The sequence below is a fragment of the Podarcis gaigeae genome (genome assembly GCF_964106915.1).
Source record: "Podarcis gaigeae genome assembly, chromosome: 2".
Lineage (NCBI taxonomy): Eukaryota > Metazoa > Chordata > Lepidosauria > Squamata > Lacertidae > Podarcis > Podarcis gaigeae.
Window position 1 is genome coordinate 96543602 of NC_139679.1, and position 21197 is coordinate 96564798.

Below are 21197 nucleotides of genomic sequence, written 5' to 3' on the forward strand. Positions count from 1 at the left end.
GAAGCAGACTATAAAATGGCACCCCTTCCTTCCTCCAGGGAAGGGGGGGGTGAGTGAAGATCTACATCAGGAATAAAGATCTGCAATGGGAACAATTGTGGGAGGAGGCCAGCAGCACTTCCTATTGGGGCAAGAGCCCACTGTAGAGGCAGCATTGGGGGCTGGGGCTGCAGAGGAGGTGGCAGATTTGGTCTTCAAGCGTTTCACCACAGCACTGCCACTGCAACAGGAGCGGAGGGCAATATAGAGAAGGTCGACTCACCTTGCGTCAAAAGTAGGCCACGTCTGCCTGGAAGACTGCAACCCATATTAGGGTGTAAGCCAACAATTTCTACTTGTGTAATGGGACTACTTCTACCTCTGCGACCCAAAAAAAACCTGTTCTAGAGGGTCCCCCAACTCTCTGGAGCAGGTTTTGAGGCTGTAGGAGGGAGAGGAAGTTCTGTTACACAAGCAATGTCTGGACTGCTTGGGCACCACCAGCTTTGGATACGATCCACTGGAAGCAATGCAGACGATCACCAAAAATCAGAAACAATTAACTTGGATGTGTCCTCAGCATCCCTATATAAGGTGGTAGTCAAGAACACCACACAGAAATATCTCAGCCTGGATATGTTGTGATTCGTTCCCAATTGCAGAGATCACGGCTTTATTTCCACACGAACTATGAATTGTGTGTAAGGCAGTTTACATAGCTGTCTACTGTCGGGAGGAGTCATTGCATTTTAATAGGGCAATAGCGTTTGTGGCTTGGCTACATTCCATAGTAACTCATTGTGATTAATTTAAGTTGCACAGAACACAGCCACACCCCAACAATAAGCATTGCAATTAGGGATCTGACTTGTTCCAGATCTAAACACATTTACTTGGAAGCAAGTGCCCCTGGTTTGAATGGAACCGCTCAATAACAAAGTGCCATCTTTGTGAATAGCCAGTGTCGATGCCTGGGCAATGTATTCTCTTGTAGGAGTAAGTGCTTCAGGGAATGTTGCGCTGCACTTTCCAAATTCTTCTTTCTGCAAAGAAGAGAATGGGGATTGCCTGGGCAGCAGAACTCGTGGACTCTAAGCACCATCCCAAAGATAGGCCATAGGAACATAAATCAACAGAGACTAAGCACTGACAATGAATGCAAGCTCCCAGGTGCCAACTAGTTTGTATGGAGTCAGCAACTAAATTGTGTCTTCAAAACCAAATCTCAACTGTACTATCCAAGGCACGCTGATTGAAATTAGCTCCGCCATCTAAGCAGTACTGGTGGACTCAATTCAGGCTGCCATCTTAGAAGGGGGAAAGTCTCATTTGAGTCAACAGGATTTACTACTCAGTAGACATTTACAACACTGCGCTGTTAAGAATTTATTTTCCAAGCTCCTGCTGCCATTGCATTAGTACATTTATAAATTCATTATTTACAAGACAGTTGAAATCTGGCATCAGTGGGTTCTGTTAAAAATAACAATGTCAAAAGAGCACAGGTGCTTAAAGAATAGGTTTATTAACAATATTTTCACAAACAAACATCTAAAGAAAAAATCAGAAATCTCTAAAACGTAAAATTTGTTCTCATTGGCAAAATATCCCTGAAGGAAAAAAAGAGCAAAAAAGGGAAGGTGAGGGGAGAAAAATGTTTTATAGCCTTGGAATTTTGGAAAGAAATTCTAATTTCTAAGTTTGGTTTTAGTGCTACTTAATGCTTATTACACACACCCAACCCTCTGCAGAAGAGGAAATGGAGAATAACTGATTTTTCCTTTGTATACAGAACAGCAACTGAACTTTTTTCATAAGCATCCCCTTGTCTGAACCTGACAAGACAGCACAGTTTATTACCACCGTATAAATATGCAAGCTCAGCCAAATTATTCTGGAATACAAACAGAATTCAGTCCCACCCTTCTCTAAAAGGAAGCACACCGTGGAAGTACAAGAATTGTCAGCATGCATTTTTTATGGTTATTTTTGTACTCCATGGTATGTGACTTCACCTCCAAAAAGGGGGATTCCTTTTATATTTCGATTAAAATGTACTCAAACATTTTATAACATTAATATTTATTGCTTTATATGAATACTGTATTGAAAGCCCAAGCATTCAGTTTACACACAAATTATACAATTATATACCGTTTCACAATGGCAGTGAGCACTCTTTACAATCTACAAAAATCTACTTTACAGAAATTTAAAAATTCTAAATATCAAAAAGGTACAGTTGAAGAAACAGGTATAAATTTGGCAGCCAGTAAATGAGACTGGAGGTTGCGTCTTGAATGTTTTTACACATTTGGTGCCGGGGGCAGAGGGGGAGGGGAGACAATATGAAGAATTTAAAGCAATCATTGTGCTTTGAGCTGGCTTTGGAAAAGAAAGGGTTAACACTGGCTGTCAAAGTAACATGTTTAAAAATATTTAGTGCACTTTCAAAATGATGTACAAATTATGGTAGTTCTCCTATGTACGCCTACAAACGCTAGTCAGCTGTTTCACCTCAGGTACATAACTAGGGGAATAGTCTTGAAAATGTTGCAGTCTCTTATACCAGTCTGATCTGCCTACTTTGAAAAAGCCATCTGAGAAAGGCCAGAAAAAAATGCTCCAGTTCAGAGATACTGTCTTCCTCAGGCTTGCAAGCATTCCCCCTACAAAAAGCTGAAACTGAAGGCTGTCCTCAACACATTTTCTCAGAATTAAAACTTTTCATTCAGGCACCTCACAAACGTACGCGAGTGTTTTGCTAGAGCAGTTCTGTTGGAATGTATTTAAACCCGGTACTTTCAACGGCTTTCGGATCTTCAGGATTCCAGGCGGGCCAAATTTTATTTGGTTTATTCAGAGGTGAAAATGTTGCCTTCTGTGAAATGAGCTCAATTATTTCCATTAAAAACAACAACACCATACATCTTAAGAGTGCGATAATAGGTTCTCTTTAGATTAGCATGTTTTCAAGTATTGTGTGTCAGGTGTGTAGCTTTTTTAAAAAGTACACAATGCAGTCAAATGAAAACCTGAAAACCAAAAAAGAAGCCTACAATTCACATGTTGAATGTTGAAACTCTAACTAAAAAAGAGGAAAAATAATTGCTATAGCATTATTATTACTTGGACGGGGGAAAGGGGGAAGAAGAGACAGATGGGACAAAAGCTTCCTTGCGTACAGATAGTTAAGCATGGTAATCTCCAAAAAGTTGTCAAAATTATAATTACCTTCCAGTTTAAAAACTTTTAATTCTAAATAAAAAAACTATACACAGACCACTGATTTGACCATACTGAAATTTCAGCGGTAAAGCAGGACCTGAAAGGAGCTGGTATTTCACAGTTCTTAATTAGTACAGCTCTTCAGGATTTAATTCATTGACAAGTTCAATTTACAGCCTGCTTCTGTTGTAAAACTAAAGGTCCACTTTTATTACATAAAATTATTTATACAGTGTAAAACCAGAGCCTTATGGAAAATACTGCCTCTAAGTGTATTTAAATTATTAATCCTGTTCCATAGGTTCTTCTGCAGCTTCTGTGGCTTCGTCGCTGTTTTCCATAGGGGTCTCTGCCGCCATTTCAGGAGTTTCACTGGCATACAAGCCCAATTCTTCCGTTTCACTGCAGCCAGCTCTGCTACTGACAGACCCACTGCTTTCACTGTCTTCAGAAGGCAAGTCCTTCTCTGCTTGTGTCTCGTCAGATTCCTCCATTTGATTGTTCTCCTCAGAAACGTCTTCTTTCACAGTTAAGGATGTATTATTGTCTTTATCTTGATCTTTTCTTTCCGGAATAATCTCTCTGGGCGTCATGAGGGATTCTGGAATAGGGTTAGAATTCAGCGTTAAGTATCGAGAGTTCAAGTTCAACCCAAGCGATATATAGTTGTTATACCCAGGAATATTTATTTATTTTCCTTCACCAAAGTAGCAACTGTGTGCAGTACACACACAATAAAGCTCTCTCCTCCCTATCCATGCATATGCATCCATTGTCATCATCTCTGCCATAAAGGAACCAAATTAGCACAGCGACCGTTTTAGGCATGTCTGATATGTGTGTGACTGCGACCGCAAGCACTGGGCCAAACCCAGAAGTGACCCAGAAACATCACAAAAGGGGGCAGAACGGGGCAGGGCGGAACAGGATGTTTGCAAGCTTTTTCACTGGTGTTTCAAATATATGCGATTTCACTTAAACATGTGGTGCCTCGGAACGTAAACCCCACATAAACTGTGAGTTTCCTGCAGCACACATACACACACGGAGTCGCCCAACCAGAGATGGGTCGTGGTATCTTGTAGCTTGAGCAAGCAAATTCTACACTGCCCCTCAATGATAGAATTATAATAAAGGGAGCCGTTGACAATTTGCTATGATTTAATAGCAGCTTGTCAACTGAGGTGGTTCACTTCTCCTAGCCCAATGGCAGAATCAGTTCTGAACATGCCCAACAGAGGAAAGGAGAGGCAAGAATTAATCTGTTGCAGCTCCACTGTGACGTAACATCCTCCTTGTCCTTAAGGCCAAGAAGGGGGAAATCTCCATCAGGGTGACCAAGTAGCAGACCATACCTGGGTGATCTCAAGGTTTGTGGGAATACTATTGGAGGCGCATATTCCCAAACCTAATCTACAAACACACCTTCAAATTGGTTGCTGGCATGAGCTGGGCTACCTGTAATTTTGGATAAGTTACTGAATGCAACAGATTCTGCACAGAGTTTAAGGGGCAGTCCCTATGAATGCTGGTTTCTCCACTACCACACATAACATATGTACAATAGCCTAGCAACAAGACCAACATTAAGATCCTCTCATTCCTTCACTTCTTCCCCGCAGTTAAGTATTTAATTCAATGTTAACCGTCTTCAAATGTTAGAGTGATGGAGTTTCTAACAGATGCAAAATTTAAAAGCTGAATTCAAGCCATATTCCTAAGTACAAAGAAACTTCCCTATACAAAATAGTGATATTCAATGAGCGATATACCTTCCTCCTCTTCCTCTTCTTCTTTACAATGCTGCCTCTCACAAACGGCTTCTTTCTCTTTCTCTGGAGATGCAGAGGGCGTCTCCGTCTCTTCTACCATCGCTGAACAAACTTCGCTGGAGCCACTTTGGTTGGAGGTCCCTTCAGCTTCCTCCTCTTTGTCAAATTTCAGTCTTTTTACCTCGCGCCCCTCAACTTCGGCCGGATCTTCTTCAGGGTGTTTATTTTTCACAGAACTGCTTTGGACCCTTTCGGGTTCAGATGCCGACGTTTCACTGAAAGACAAAGAATTGATGGGGACAAAAATCTTCATATCTCATATCAACAGGCAGGCAGAGGCATGTGGCTTTTACAGTACTAGTCTACTTGGGTCGTTTCAATATCTGCTACTCTGCTCAAATGTGTGTTTATTACAATTTATAAAGGATGAAAGCAAGATTGTGGTGTCCCATCTGCATAGTTTGAGTTCTATGACAGGACTATCTACCGATAAAACTCTGCTAGGAATCTCAATAGTTAAGGTTATTAGTTCTTCAGTTAACACTTTATAAATTTCCTCACAATCCTCAGACTATCCTCAGACGTAATCTAGTGGCCGTACTGATGTTCATGGTATCTGATCTAGTGATTTACGGAACAGGCTCAACTTTAGGGAAAGCCCATGTCCGCAAGAAATCTTTATCCAGTTCAGAGCACAAGCATGTCAAGAGCTCAAAAGAAAGCAAACATACAGCTTGACTGATGGAAGGTGGATTGAAAGTTATAAACCTGTCTATGGGAAACACAAAAACCAACCAAATACTCCTCTTACAAACCTGCTAATTTTCTCTTCTGCTTGTGGGAGACCTGACTCTTTATTTTCTGGGCTGTCTGGTAAACCGTTCGTTGTCATTGGAGGTGACAAAGAAACATTTGGTCGATTGATGGGTCGGGGTGTTCCAGGACCATTTATATTGGATCTGCAAAAGCAGGAAAATTTTACATCTTAGTAAACAAATTGCTACTGAATCCCCAAGACATGTTGGATCTGTGGTTCAAGACAAGGAGGTTCTTTTGCTTCATACTATTTTTGACAGAAAGATAGCTACATGTTTGTATTTGGACTGTTTTGAATATGATCACATAATGAAGCAGGGAGAATCTAAAAGCATAATCTTAAGTACAGCTATTCAGAAGTAATTTCCATTGCATTGCATGGGACTTCCACCTAATGAGCAAGTATAGATTGCAGCATGGATCTCTTAATTTCAGGAAACAATGGAAATGTTTTAGAAAATGTCTGGAGTGCCAAACATACTACAGTGGTACCTTGTTTTGAGCCCAGGATCCATTCTGGAGCCCCGGACACTTGGCGAAAGGGACGCTCGACAAAGTCGAGCAGAGTGGTTTGCGCTTCTGCGCATGCACGAGTAGCAAACCCGGAAGTAACCCATTCCGGTACTTCTGGGTTCGCCGAAATGGACGCTTGAGATGGGGCAGACATTCACAGAGATATTGCTGTATTATTAGATGAAACCACTTCCCATTCTTTTAACTTTTATATTCTTATTCTGAAATCTGAAAATTTTCTCCCTGACTCATCTTGTCTAATTGCATTTAAATTTTCATCATTTTTTTCAACATGTCAAACCATTTTTTGGAGTTTTACATTTCTTTCAATCTAAGAGAATCTAAATAAGCTGTAAAAGGAACAGGACACCAGTAGCCCTTGCAATGAATAAACCTGGTCCTTCACAGAGGTTACCTTGGAATGACAGGATAAAGGACTGATCAAAAAGATCAGAAGATGTTATTTTTCAGAGTACTTGTTTTCCTTAAGCACTTTCTCTTACCTCTCAGAATAGCTCGGCGAGTTTCCAGGAAACATCACACCATTCATCCTGTTTAAACTATTGGAATTGTTTTTCCTACAATAAATGAAAGTGTTGTTAAGTCTTGCAAACTGCTTGTGGAATGCTTCTAACCAAGATGATTTTAAAAACAAACAAAAAAACAAAAAAAACCTCCAATGTTTCAGAACTCTCTTCATTCCTTATGTTAACACACACATATCAAAACAGTGTAATTATTTGCCAACCGGTATTTTTACATTTTGAATGTCTGTCCTCTCCAAGTTATGTGCTTTTGGGCCTCCAAATGCTCCCCTCCACAAGACAAAAGATGAAACGCATGCAAATATGCAAGCAGCTCTGTGTGGCAAGTCGTCCATTTGCAATAAAAACAAAACTGCCAGTATCATAATACCATTACACCAATCTATGGTGAGACCATATTTGGACTACTGTATAAAGTTCTGGTTGCCTCAACTCCACCTCCCCCCACCCAAGAAGAGCATTGTGGAGTTGGAAAAAGTTCAGAAAAGGGGCAACCAAAATTACAAAGGGGTAGAGCGACTCCCCTATGAAGAAAGATTGCAGCGTTTGGGACTTTTTGGTCTTTTTTAAGAAAAGGTGAGTAAGAGGCAACATGATAGTTTATAAAATTGTGCATGGCACACATGGAGAAAGTGGAGAAAAGGTTTTCTCCCCATCTCACAACACTGGAACCCATGGACATCCCATGAAGCTGACTGCTGGAAGATTCAGGGAAGATCAAAGAAAGCACTTCTTTATGCAGTACATAGTCAAACTACAGAAAACAAGGTCATACTTACTCTGAAGATGGATATACACAACTGACAACCATGACATTCTGTAAGACAAAAAAAGACAAGAGGCCAGGATTTTTAGACAAAGGAAAGTATTTCTGGCTTTCATCCTTGCTATGGAGTGATCGTGCCTTTTGCAACATACCCTTCTTCCAGAAATGAACACCAGAGCCCCATGTGAGGTCCTGAACAGCATCTTTTAAAGAAAGTCTATTGAGGAAAAAGTCTTCAGTAATATTGGAAAGTCAAACAGAATTTACAAACCATAAAGACAGTTCAAATTAGAAACTTGCAGGCAAAAATCTGTCTAGTTTCTTCAAACAAGTAAGCAACATTCATCTTCCACCCTACACTACTGGCACAATGGGTCTGTGCGCCTGGTTACTAACCAGAAGGTTGGCTGTTCTGGCCCACCCAGGGAAGAGGAAGCAGCTGGGGAAACCCCAAGTGAAGAAGGCTCAGAGACAGGGGATTGGTGGTGGGACGACGAAGAGGGAGAAGACTGGGAGGAGGTGTCAGAAACTGAAGAAGTAACAGGGCTTGGTTAGCGGGAACAGTCTGTGGTAGAGAGTAGTCCAGGATCAGGATCAGAAGCTGAAACAGGAGAGGAAGGAGGTCAAGAGGCAGAGGCGAGCGTGTCTCCTGCTGCGACAAGCTCCCCTCCCCGCTGGTCTCCCAGTACCAGAAGAGGCATGAAGAGGGCAGAGAAGATAGCTGCACAGGGGCACAGTCTCATATTGCTTGGGAGAAACACTGGAAAGGAGGGGAAAGGCAACTGTGGGGAGATGGGGACCTTCAGTCTGAGCAACTGCTTCATGGGGACAAGACCTGCTGGAGATGAGTTGCTGTGCTCATTAGGCCTGAAGCTCCAGGCAGATCTTGCTTTTGCTAAGGAAGTGTTACAATTTTTTGCTGGCTTGCTCCTGGGAGTCCCATGCTACCTCCTCCATACCACTTTGTACATGAGAATATTAAACATGAATTAACCAAAAAGTAGAAAGCAAATAATGCCAAACTCTAAACAATGGCTAAAGACAACCACTCATTTGGGGTAAAATTATTGTTGACCATAACACAACCATCCTGAGGATATTTGTTAAATGGCACAATTGCAATTTTGGTTACCTTTTCTACTCCTCGGAGAAATTTGTCTGTTCCTGTGTAATTCCTCCTTGGATCTGTCAGCAGTTCACAGAGTCGCTGAATAGTAAAGGGGATACTAGAACAAAATACAAACAAGTTAAATTTTATTTTGAATTAATGGAGAAGGAACAACCCTGATAATTTTGTCCACCGTATATCACGTTGCACTTATCTGAGTGGTTAACTACCATTTAGTACCTCTAGGAGTGTGCTAGGCTTTATGGACAATAGATGGCACTGTAGCATCACAAACTCATTTGCTGGTCAATGAATTCACTTCAGAATTCCTCAAGATGCTCAAGGTAATCAGAAAAGGTTCATGTGATCAAGAGTTATATACCAGTAAGCATTATTTTGGTGCCTCCATCATAAATTAGATAACGTCCTCATCACCTGTTTCTTCTGAAAGATTGTTCAAAATCTTAGTGGGGGAAAGGTAAGGCCTAAAAATCTCATATACACCTCACACTAAATAAATGTGAAAAGCAGCCCAGGTTTTTCATTAGGTTTTTTTTTTTAAATAATAATAATAATAATAATAAGCTAACAGTGTGAGCTTCAAGGCACAAATGGTACCATAAAGAACGATATAAAGGACGGACTACTGGTTTCAAACAAGCTCTGGAATTTGGTTTGTTTGTTTGTTTGTTTTTGAAAAACATGTGCAAAGATAGGTAAAGGTATAGGGACCCCTGAACATTAGGTCCAGTTGCGTACAACTCTGGGGTTGCGGCACTCATCTCGCTTTACTGGCCAAGGGAGCCGGCGTACAGCTTCCGGGTCATGTGGTCAGCATGACTAAGCCACTTCTGGCGAACCAGAGCAGCGCACAGAAACGCGGTTTACCTTCCCACCAGAGCGGTACCTATTTATCTACTTGTACTTTGTGCTTTTGAACTGCTAGGTTAGCAGGAGCAGGAACAGAGCAACAGGAGCTCACCCCGCCACAGGGATTTGAACTGCTGACCTTCTGATCGGCAAGCCCTAGGCTCTGTGGTTTAACCCACAGCGCCACCCGCGTCCCATATCTGAGCCTAATAACCCCACCACATAAAATGCCAAAAAAAAACTTGCTATATGAGGCTAACGAAAATTGAATTCCCCCCCCCCTTTCAACTTTGAGATTAACATTTTAAAAAGGTCAACAATAATATGTAATGAGAGCTGGATGAAGCCAGGTTAAAAAAAGAACATGTCAAAGGTTTATATACTAGTGCCAACACAATTCTCAAATTATTAGACCCTGAAGAGAATGGTACTACACAGGGCAGAATCACTGGACCAAAAAATCTTCGCAATTTTCTTATATTGCAAGTGGTGTTTATACAGTGGTACCTTGGTTCTCAAACTTAATCAGTTCCAGGAGTCTGTTTGACTCCTGAAACTGTTCGAAAACCAAGGTGCGGCTTCCGATTGGCTGCAGGAGCTTCCTGCACTCAATTGGAAGCTGTGCAAGCTGCATCAGACGTTCGACATCCAAAAAATGTTCGCAAACTGGAACACTCACTTCTGGGTTTGCGGTGCTCGGCAGCTGATTTGTTCAACAACTGAGCCGTTCGAGAAGCAAGCTACCACTTTAGTTCTAAAGACAGCACAAAATTCCACCAAAGTTTAATAGGGAAAATGGAATTTGGGTCTATCAAAACTGCTAATTTCTTTTGGACTCCTAAGTGTCATAAGATGTCAGCAGAATCTTTGAAAGTGTGAGCCATATTGCTTAAAACTGAGGAGAAAGAATTACTTGACAATCAGCTATTTGCAGCCTGAATAAAAGCAAGAAAAAATTGTTACATTTGTCTAAATCCTACAAATCACTCAAAGCATGTTTCTCTCTCTCGTCATATAAATCTCAAATGTAGAAGAACTGAATAACTTGTGTCCAATTATTAAGGTATGTGGCACAGTACAACTCCCAAAATCCTAATGTAAATATTATTTTTTATGAGTTTAGATTTCTGGAAGGATTGCAAAAAGAATGTCAGCGCCTTTCATGAAAAACCTAGAAAAACTTAGCCCTATAATATTTATTTTAAACCCTACACTGTTAGCTGCACAGTTCCAAATGTTCTGAATTTTATAATTCTTCTAGGCTATGTTTTATAGAATCTTATTCCCTCTGCTGGTTAAAATTTCTGAATTTCAAGATCAAAGAATACTTTAGAAAATAACACAAGTTTTTCTTAACCACTGTTTCATGTCTTATGGCAAGACAGTCCAACAATAAAAAGGCTCATGCATTTATAAGTTTGCGCATTATAGGATGCCTTAAGATCCATTCTTCTATTAAATAAGGGCAGATAATAATTCCAGTACTGAGCTAAGCCAGTGGGATCCCTGTTAGAATTTACAATAAAATATTTTGGTATTTCGATTTGCTGAGCCAGGAAGTACCAACGTTAATTGGATATGATGGTGTTCTTGGTGGACAGAATTCAATGCTAGTATGGTGGAATAAATTTAATACTGATGCAGGATTTCTAAATCAGAAAATAGGTAGTGAAGCTCAGTTTTAACTTGGCTTCAACTGCCACAAACATATGACCACCTCAAGCAAACAAATATTATTCAAGGAGATGTTTAATATATTGCTGCAAATAATTGGTACAGAGACAACTCTGGCTCCAAGATACAGCCGTACCTCAGATCTCGAATGTCTTGGCGTCCGAACAAATCGGCTCCCGAACAATCGAAACCCGGAAGTGAGTGTTCCAATTTTCGGAAGCCAAACATCCAGCTCAGCTTCCCAGGCTTCCAATTGGCTGCAGGAGCTTCCTGCAGCCAATCAGAAGCTGTGCTTTGGTTTCCAAATGTTTTGGAAGTCAATGGACTCCCAGAACGGATTAAGTTCAGCAACCAAGGTACCACTGTAACTGCACTAACAACTGGGAGCCAATATTGGAAACCTGCTCTTTCCTCACAAAACATTCTCCACCCCCACCCCTTAACCATGTTTATGCTGCTCACTGATACCAACATTAGTCTGGGTTTCATTTAACCAGAGAAGCCCATTTATTTCAATAGATCTCAAGTTCACAGACTTCAATAGTACCATTCTCTTCAATAGGTCTACTCTGGGGTTGACTAACTATTATCAACCTATTGTTTGAGGTTGAAGGAGGTTAGAGGACATCCTGCTTAACCTTAATTGTGCCTAGTAGTATCAAAAACTGCTTACGGGCAAGCGACTCGCAGTCCAGAGGCTGTCTTATTATATCTTAACCACACTTGACTTGAAGTCAGCATTCTGACCACACCAGCCCACTGTACCTGGATATGCAAGCCTTAAAAACAGGCACAATCATTAAGAGCAGCAGCTTGCTGGTAGAGCACCCACTTTGCATATCAAAGGTCCCAGGTTCAATCTGCAGTATGGTGCTGATAATACCAAAGTTGCAAGTTCAATCCTCATATGGGACAGCTTCATATTACGGACTCCACTAACCCAGAAATAGTGCTTCAGGTTAAGAACTTTGCTTCAGGATGAGAACAGAAATCAGGTTCTGGCGGTGCGGCGGCAGCAGGAGGCCCCATTAGCTAAAGTGGTGCTTCAGGTTAAGAACAGTTTCAGGTTAAGAACAGACCTCCAGAACGAATTAAGTACTTAACCTGAGGTATCACTGTAGTAGAAAAGAACACATAGTTTTCTGACCTGCAATACTAACTAGAAGAATTAGCAGCTTAGATTCCTATTCTGTCCTCACTGCAGGTTCACATGGAACTTAGTCATCTAGTAAGTTATTTAAAAGCTATCATGCAAATTAGAAGGCGCAACCTTTGAAGAGCCTGATATGAACTGAAAGAATGTAAGCAAGTGATTTTTGCATGAGGACAATTCAGAAAGCTTACCACAATGGTTTGAACTTTGCCAAGAAACATTTATTTATAGAAATTATTCATTTTGCTGAACATATGGCAGAAAATTACTACAATATGAAAGACAGAAACAGAATGTCTAAATTTGATAATAAATCATGTGGTCTGAACAACAAGTGAGGTTTGATCTAAGATTGCATACCCATTAAAGCCAGTGACTATTTTCAGAATACGTTCTTTCATCTCCTCAAAGGGAATATACTCCACGTTTGGGTTAGGAGGGCCTCTTGGCTCAGGAGCAGAAGTTCTGAAGTCATCCATCACTTTCTCCAATTTGAAAATAAAATAGCCTTTGAACTGCGACCACTGGATCCTAAAAAAAGAAACACAGCTTGCTTAACAGCACACAAAAAACCACATGCTAACCATATTTATATTAAAGCAATAAAGCATGCACAGCACAGTTAGCTTTAAAAATACCTGCAGGCAAAACAAGACAAACAGAAAGAGAGAAAAAGAGAGAGAAAATCACATGACCAGGTATCTGAGCCATTTATTCAATCCTGTGTAGGTAGGGCTAGGTTCTAAACTATGGATTGTTAGATCTGAACCTGGGTATAGTGGTGAGTATAGCTGCCTTCCAAGCAGTGACTAAATAAAAAGTATTTTCTGTTATACCTCTGAGCCATAATACCAAATTTAAATCACTGACAAACAGGGCAGGTTTCGTTATTAAGCCCCCCAAACCAGAACTATTTTATGAAGATGCAAGTGATAGCAAAATTTAATACCACTACCCTTTACTAAGAGAAATAAGGTCAAACGTTAGATGAAAACAAGGCTCATATAAGATTGAAAGCAGGGATGCCTCAATCCTGAACAGCAAAAGCATTCATCATCCAGCGCACAGAGAGGGGGATACAAGTCAAAGGGCACTTTCTGCTTTCTAATAAAACTCTTGTCCACCACTCATTTCCCCCCAGGAAAGCTTGGTTTACTCCCGATATTCAAATGACAATATACAAAGTTGTTTGACCTTTCATGTGGTTCCTCCATTCAGACATTACCAGAGTAGTTTAGGAGCAGGTTCAGAGAAGCAGCTCCTTTGTTGTTCCAGTGATGCATGAATTTTGTCCAGCTGAAGACCAGTTGGTATGCAGAGGGGCATGACTCTCAGTGGAAAGAAGGGTTGAACGAGGGATTAATGTATTCTCTCAGTGAAAACCACTTTGAATTCTCATAAGGGATATAAATCTCCAGTATCACACTTGCAACTGGCAGCTAATTTAGACACCAGTTGTAGAATTATGTCACAGAAAATCTACTTCCCTGTGCCTGGAACAGCCCAAATTAGATTTCTGTTGACTTTCAAGCATAATGCACGCAAGTATCCTCAAATAATCGTGCCTGCTAGCCCAGCACAAAGCATATTCTCTAACATATGAGAAAACATGGAAGGTTTATTGTCTCTAGCCATTCAAGCCAACTAAACCAACTAAAGCACACAGGGAGGGAGAAGAGAGGGAGAAAATCACTTGACCCGATATGAGTCATTTATCCTTGTGTAGGTAGGGCTAGCTTTTAAACTATGGATGGCTAAATCAGAACCCGTGTCTCAATTCACTTCCAGGGTCTTTCCATCTAGCATATCCCCACCAACACCCAACTTAAGTATATCCTCCTATTATGTAGTTCATCCACTTTCACTTAAGCAGGCCAACCCACAGGCAAAGAGCTCTTTGGGGTTCTCTTTCCACCTCTGCTACTCACTACCACTTGGTGTGTCTGAATCATACACAGAAGTGAGCATCTGAGATGCATAATAAGGGCAGGCACCTGACACCTGTTCACTCTACGGCTAAGAAGAAATAAAAGACAATGAAGGCCAGATAAAAACAAGAGGTTGTGTTCAGCTAACCTTTACTCAGAATAGAACTGTTTAAATTAATGACTACGGCTAACCTAGATCTAGTAATATCAATGGGTCTTCTCTGAGAAAAAGTTAGTTGACTCATTCAAGAGTAAGATGCAAATGTTTTAGAACATGGTTTGAAAACCTGTGATCCTCCAACTCCCACAAGCCCTAGCAAGTATGGCCAATGCTACACAGGTGGTGGGAACTGAAGTCCAACATCTGCAGGGCCACAGGTTAGTCATACCTATTACAGAACTTTTAATGCACAGACCAATAGGGAAGCAGTTTTGCATTGTACACATACATATTCATATTCATATATCCAATGATAAATACTACCTGCCTGTTACCTTTCTGCCATCACCCAAGTTTAAAAAGAACGTCATTTTTAAAATAGAAATTGGAGGTTCTTCAAAGATGAAACTGCTCTAAGTTTTGCTTTTGTCAAAAAGCCCCTAAACTTTTCTATGTACTTTTGACTCTGCCCTCAAATTTTTGTCTTTCTCATCCAAGTTCTGAGCACTAGGTGGTCACATGGACTAGAAGGAACGCAAGCTGTGATGTGAGCTTTCTGGAAAATTTTGAATTGGAAATTATTTCTGGTTCCTTAATTCTATTGCAATCAGATTTCATGTCCTGTATTAGTAAACTAAACTACTAAACCATGTTAATTCTAAGGGCTCTGTTAAGTATCTCAGATGTTTTTTCCTTGAGCTGTGTCCCAATAGCTACGTCAGGGAATGTACAGCTTCCAAGAACCCTAGAAACCACACTTCAGAGACTTTTGCACAGCCCATCTGAGCTGTGAGTCCAAGACCTGGATGAAGATGAGAAAATGTTTTTTTTAAAAAAAAAAATCATGTGATTTGCTGAACACTCTGAAGAAATATGCAGATTTTGCCATGGAAATCGCAACATTCAAAATTTAGCTCAAGTCTCATGTTTAGCAAAGCTATTTCTCGTAAAAGTACAGAAAAAGGAACCTATTAAAGATATTACCACCCTCATAGTACAATATATTAACCAAAAACCTTATGTTAAAGAAACTAAAAGGCAATAAAAGCTGACACTCTGCAGTGGGTAGTCAAGCAAGACTATTGTTAGCATGTTTATCTAGTAGGAAGCAATTAGGAGAGTTTCCTATTTTGAAGGCAAACTAGGCAGTTTAACTTAATTTGGTCTTTCATCATGCAAAAAAAAAAGTGCTATCCAGTTGCAGGAAACACTTAGGAACAGAAGTATTTTTTTAAAGGTTTTATGTTCATAGCTTGCCCATTGACACTTTGTTGTTGTTGCTGTTGTTGTTTAGTCGTTTCTGACTCTTTGTGACCCCATTAGTTACCTGCCTTAGGTTTTTAATGCTGAAAAGCAATTTCATATATACTTGTAATTCAACATGTACAAACCTGCATATTTACCTTGCATGTAATTTATTCACACACAAAATGAGACATTTAATTTCTAAAGCATGAGTCAGAACTGAACCTTTTTCAGAGCTAAGCAGATGAGCAATCAAGACGGTTATTTTTAACTTCTATCAGATGTTGTGAACCAACCCAATATTATTTTTTCTGGAGATCCGTGGCATAGTGAAGCATACCTACCGAATGCCATTCATGCCAGAGGTTAGACCCACTTTGGGTGAATTCTGATGAATTACTTAATCCAGGCAATCTATCCAACAGGTAGTATGACTTGCCGTTCCCCCATGTGGTTATCCTGTGCTATACTTATAAGGCTCAAGCTTTGGAGTCTGGGAAGACTCTCTCTACCTGCAACCCCCTACATATGTTCTAAGTTTTTGTGTTGGCGAAACAGCACCCATCACAGTTCCGTGATGACAGCTGATTGTTCCCCAGAACCATACTCACCTGCCAATCTTGTGGACTAGAAGTTCCCCATCCTTGCTCTATCTCCTTCAGGCTGTAAGGGAAAGGGTAGTGTTGGGGCAAGTACATGCCTAGTGATTTTTCCCTTGCAGTTTGAGTATCAAAAGGCTCCTAAGTCTCTGCAACTAGTAGGAAGGAGGATATTCCAGCCTCTTCAAAGCTAAAATAAATGTCTGGTTTGAACAGCTGGCAGTTGTGTTTGGCAGCATACTTGCAGTCCCACAAGGAAAGAGGCAGTCTACCCACATTTTGTCCACATGTAAACCGAACCGGGTTGCTGCACCTATGCAAAAGCCTTGGTGGTGTTCTACTGGGGCTGCACCAACACCTGTAGTGCACTTGTGCAAGGGCACGTGATCTTGCAAACTTCTGAATTTTCTGCAGCACAAGACTCAACTACAAGAAAGCAGCAACATTTTTAGAACATGCATTTTTAGAAGGCATCAAAAGTAATCCAGCTTGTCTCAAAACACTAACATCTACAAAAACTGATTAGAAGATAGCAAACTTTTAGCTATTGTCAGCGCCAGCATGAGCTTAAACCAGCTTAGCGGTTTTATCAGTTTGATTGAGAGACTGTTTTCCTTGCTGGCCACTTTCACCCTTAACTTGATTCTGCCTACTGACATTTTCATTCTTCTTGTTACCATGGCTTCATCACAACAATGCTGCAACCAGCCTCTCAGAGGAATGCACGGAAAACAGTACAGTAGCTTATTCAGCAACCAAGGGCTATATTTTAATGCAAAAACAATTAGCACAAATTATTTGTGTACCACACTTGCTTTTCAGAGTTATCCCCAAGTTTGGCCAGATCATGCATAATGCATGATGCTATCCTATGCATATAGAAAATTCAAAGTTCCACTGCACATACAATGAGCCTTGTCATCCTGCTATTCTCCTATTCTTTAGGCAACTGGGGTAACGAGGTGGCAGTAGGAGAGGGTGTGGGCATACCCCCTGCTTCCAAGCTGTTGAGGCTTCTAAGTTTTTCATTTAAATTTTACAGACTGAAAAGTTATTCTTATTTGCCTTTTATCTTATGGGGAAAGCCCTACTGCTATCCTTACAAGTTACTAAGATGAAAAGTTGGGAAGCTTCTTTCACTTGGTTAGATCTTGCCATTTGTCATTGACAATGCTAATTTTCCAGATAACTAATATTTTTCAGCCTCATGTCAGTACAGCAGATCTGCTCTTTGTAATCCTGAAAATAACCTAAAAAGCTTTACATTAATTTCTTCTTTAGTTATCTTCTTTTATATATTTTTACACTGAAGAATGCAATGGCTTTCACGGTCAAAGTTAATGTGATAAGTGAGAAGATTCAGGGAAAAGCCTATGCATAATACAGTTCATACTATGGTGAAGAAGAGCATATACAGTGGTACTTAACCAGGGTTACATACGCTTCAGGTTACAGACTCCGCTAACCCAGAAATAGTGCTTCAGGTTAAGAACTTTGCTTCAGGATGAGAACAGAAATTGTGCTCAGGCGGCGCAGCGGCAGCAGGAGGCCCCATTAGCTAAAGTGGTGCTTCAGGTTAAGAACAGTTTCAGGTTAAGTACAGACCTCCAGAACGAATTGAGTACTTAACCCGAGGTACCACTGTATAGATATATAGAGCATATATAGATGAATAGTCAAGTTTAGATGTGGGGTGTGACTGATGGATAAAAGACTAATGATTTTGCTACAGAGTAACTGTGGCAGTCTTTGAGCAAGTCTGTATTAATTTCCCGTATTTTCAATATTAGCTGCCCATGATGTTCAAGCAATTTAAAATGTCTGCCAACTTTTTTATTATTTCTCATTTTTCTAACTGTTTTTCCCTAAAAGCTGAAATATACATCAAAAGTACTACCAAACTATAATCAACACCACAGAACCCTGGAAGCATGAAGCAAGAACTGCTGTGAACCACCCATCCAGATCTAAATGAACACCAACAAAGAACTAATTTTAGTGTTTCTGGGCATAGTCAGAAGGCAAGTGATGAAGCAGCTAAGCATATCTGGTTTTGTCAATGCATGAATGGAAGACTGCCTGGTAATCCTCAAGTTCCATGGAAGAAAAATGAAAATAATGTAGCAGAGAAGCCAAGCATATTTCCGCACATATAATTCCAACATTTAATAGTACAGTGGTACCTCAGGTTACAGACGCTTCAGGTTACAGACTCCGCTAACCCAGAAAGAGTACCTCAGGTTAAGAACTTTGCATCAGGATAAGAACAGAAATCGTGCAGCAGCGGCGTGGCAGCAGCAGTGGGAGGCCCCATTAGCTAAAGTGGTACCTCAGGTTAAGAACAGTTTCAGGTTAAGCATGGACCTCCAGAACAAATTAAGTGCTTAACCTGAGGTAACAGTGTATTTATTCCCTACCTTATTTGAACTTTCTGAATGCTGATACTTTGCAATTGTGCCACTAGATCCATTTCTAACTTTTTATTTTTTCCTCTTTAATTTATTCTGATAAAAAATATGTACAAGTTGTCTAAAGAGCTATTTACCACCAAGATCGTATTTTTGTAGATGTATTTGCCAGGGATCTGTTCATCACTACAGTAAGATCTGTGGCTATTTTGTGGGGGTGATGAAATCATCATAATCTCATACAGGAATAAGGTGGGCGCCCCACATTAAAGGTGTTTTGGGGGGGCGGGGAGGTAATTTTGTCTTCACTAGCAGATAAATATTTTTCCTGTTCAGTAGTGGTAGGAGAGTTGCATCACAGCTTCTTCTACAAGCCAGGTATAGAGTATTTATATCTTAAAAACTTTGATCCGTTGAATGTTACTTTGTATTGTAAGCAGGGATTCCCAAAATTTGATTTTTCATGGTAGCTGTCATGTTCTGTCATCACTCAAAGTGAGAGTGACTTGTACCAGCAATCAGCAAAGACTGGAAACCCGCAAGCATGCTTGCTCTGCCTTTCCTTAAAGGTTACTTTGAAGTGAGAGACCCCCGTCCCCACAAGCTTCACTGTGATCCACGCAGAATTGGGAGTCAGGGGTCTCTCACCTTTTGGTGGGTGTCTATGAGAGTGGCAGGCAACAGTTAAGTTGGATTATGTGGCAGTGACTACTGACCACCTTTTGGGAATTCAGGATTTCAAAGTATCGTAGCTAGTATAATTTGTGGTATTATGTTCTTTACACAACATATTGTGTAAACAGTTTTACACGCAGCATTAAAAGTAAGCAGTGATCCAGTGAGCGGTCTGGAAGAATCGTTAGCTGTAGCAATCTGCCTCTTTACATAAGAGCCCCTGGAGCCCCATTTAGAGGATGTATAATAAATACATCTTTTAAAAAGGTTCGACATATTTCCCACTTATAACAATATTGGGCTGGCACCATAATTAGTAGTAATTCATTCATCTTAGAAAAAGGGAACTGAGTCTCATTATCAAGTAACTGCTTTCATTTCCATCTATTCCAAAGATTAGATTCTCATTCATCCTGATTTTAAAAATTACATTGGTGCTATGATGTGCAGAAGTTCCTGTGCGAAGGAGGGCTTCCTATTCATTTCAGCATTACGGATTGCTGTGTGCAAGTAAAATAAATATGCCAATGGAAATCTGTAGACTAGCAAGAGACAGAAGTACAGCCACAACAAAGGCTCCATTAACTACTCCCTTATATTGACAGCTTTGGATAGTTTATCACAAGATCCCCAATACTCTAGCAATCAAGCCTTTTTATTCAGATTGAATCCTCAATGTCTCTTCAGTTTCGTAACAACCCTCAACTGTCTTTTAGACACTGATAGGTGGAGCAGGGGGAGAATCCACCCCATTTGCCTTCATCAAGTCTTACAGGAGCTTATTATATCTTTAGATAAGTTTTTAGATTTTTACATCATCTCTTTCCAACACATTCCCACCAATTGACAGACTTCTAAACCACCTTAACAAGTCATTTTACAAGCATTTTAAAGCAAACAATTTAAATTGTGATCTCCCTATATAAATTGTGATCTCCCTATACGTTCTTGTAGATGTTGAAATGCCACTCAGATAGAATTTGCACATGCTGGTCATTTTTAAAAAAAAAATAAATTGTGGCAGCAGATGATATTCTGCATTCTCTTATCTGAGCCAGCTTCTTCAAATTAAGGGAGTCACCCATTTCATTCTTTTTTAAAATGAATTGTCTCTTTGTTGCCAGTGAAAGATTATTGAACAGAAGTATTTAGTCCCTATGACAAAACTGATTAAACATTCTCTTCAGTCACTCCCTCTTACGTTGCAAAACAGTCACTTTCATCATTATTTGTGGTTAAAGTGATGGTGCTATTAGTGAACATGGTAAATTCCTCATTTCTCAAACAATACTGTGATGTTTCATCTCTGAGCCCCAGAGTTCTCTGCTTCTTCTGAAGTGTTGGGGCAAGGGGGGAAACCACTGTGACAGAAGTGGCCACTATTTCTAAGTAGCACCTTAATTAGGCTGCAAATCACCAGACAAAGAAGAATAGATTAATGAACTTACTGAGAGTTCACTGGCTTAAGGGATATTACTTTATTTGATTGGAAATAAAAGCCTGCAAGATTGGTCACCAAATATAGTTGTCCAAATTACAGGTAAATAACTGTTTCACATGTTGTGTACATGCATGAAATCTACGACAACAGGGAAGAACTAAGTTTCCAAATATAGGATTCACTCCATCAGTTCAAGCCTCCTTGTTCAGAGATTGAAGAATCTGAAGGAAATTACCAAGGACTATCTAAATGATCATTTTTAATAGACTGAGTTAAGACAATTTTTATTAATACCAATTATTTTGGATAAGCAGTTT

At 40.2% G+C, this 21197-nt stretch overlaps 1 protein-coding gene across 1 annotated transcript in view; it reads right to left on the bottom strand.

Moving 5' to 3' along the window:
• Nucleotides 1-1352: 1352 nt before the first annotated feature.
• Nucleotides 1353-21197, bottom strand: part of PPP4R2 (protein phosphatase 4 regulatory subunit 2) — a 32881-nt gene continuing 13036 nt past the window's right edge. The window contains exons 3-9 of the mRNA XM_083724879.1: nucleotides 12785-12955; nucleotides 8752-8845; nucleotides 7633-7670; nucleotides 6812-6886; nucleotides 5795-5938; nucleotides 4980-5254; nucleotides 1353-3808 (exon numbers count right to left, since the gene is read on the bottom strand). Of these exons, the coding sequence (XP_083581005.1) occupies nucleotides 3492-3808; nucleotides 4980-5254; nucleotides 5795-5938; nucleotides 6812-6886; nucleotides 7633-7670; nucleotides 8752-8845; nucleotides 12785-12955 (1114 nt within the window). The 3' untranslated portion in view covers nucleotides 1353-3491. The remainder of the gene's footprint in view (nucleotides 3809-4979; nucleotides 5255-5794; nucleotides 5939-6811; nucleotides 6887-7632; nucleotides 7671-8751; nucleotides 8846-12784; nucleotides 12956-21197) is intronic.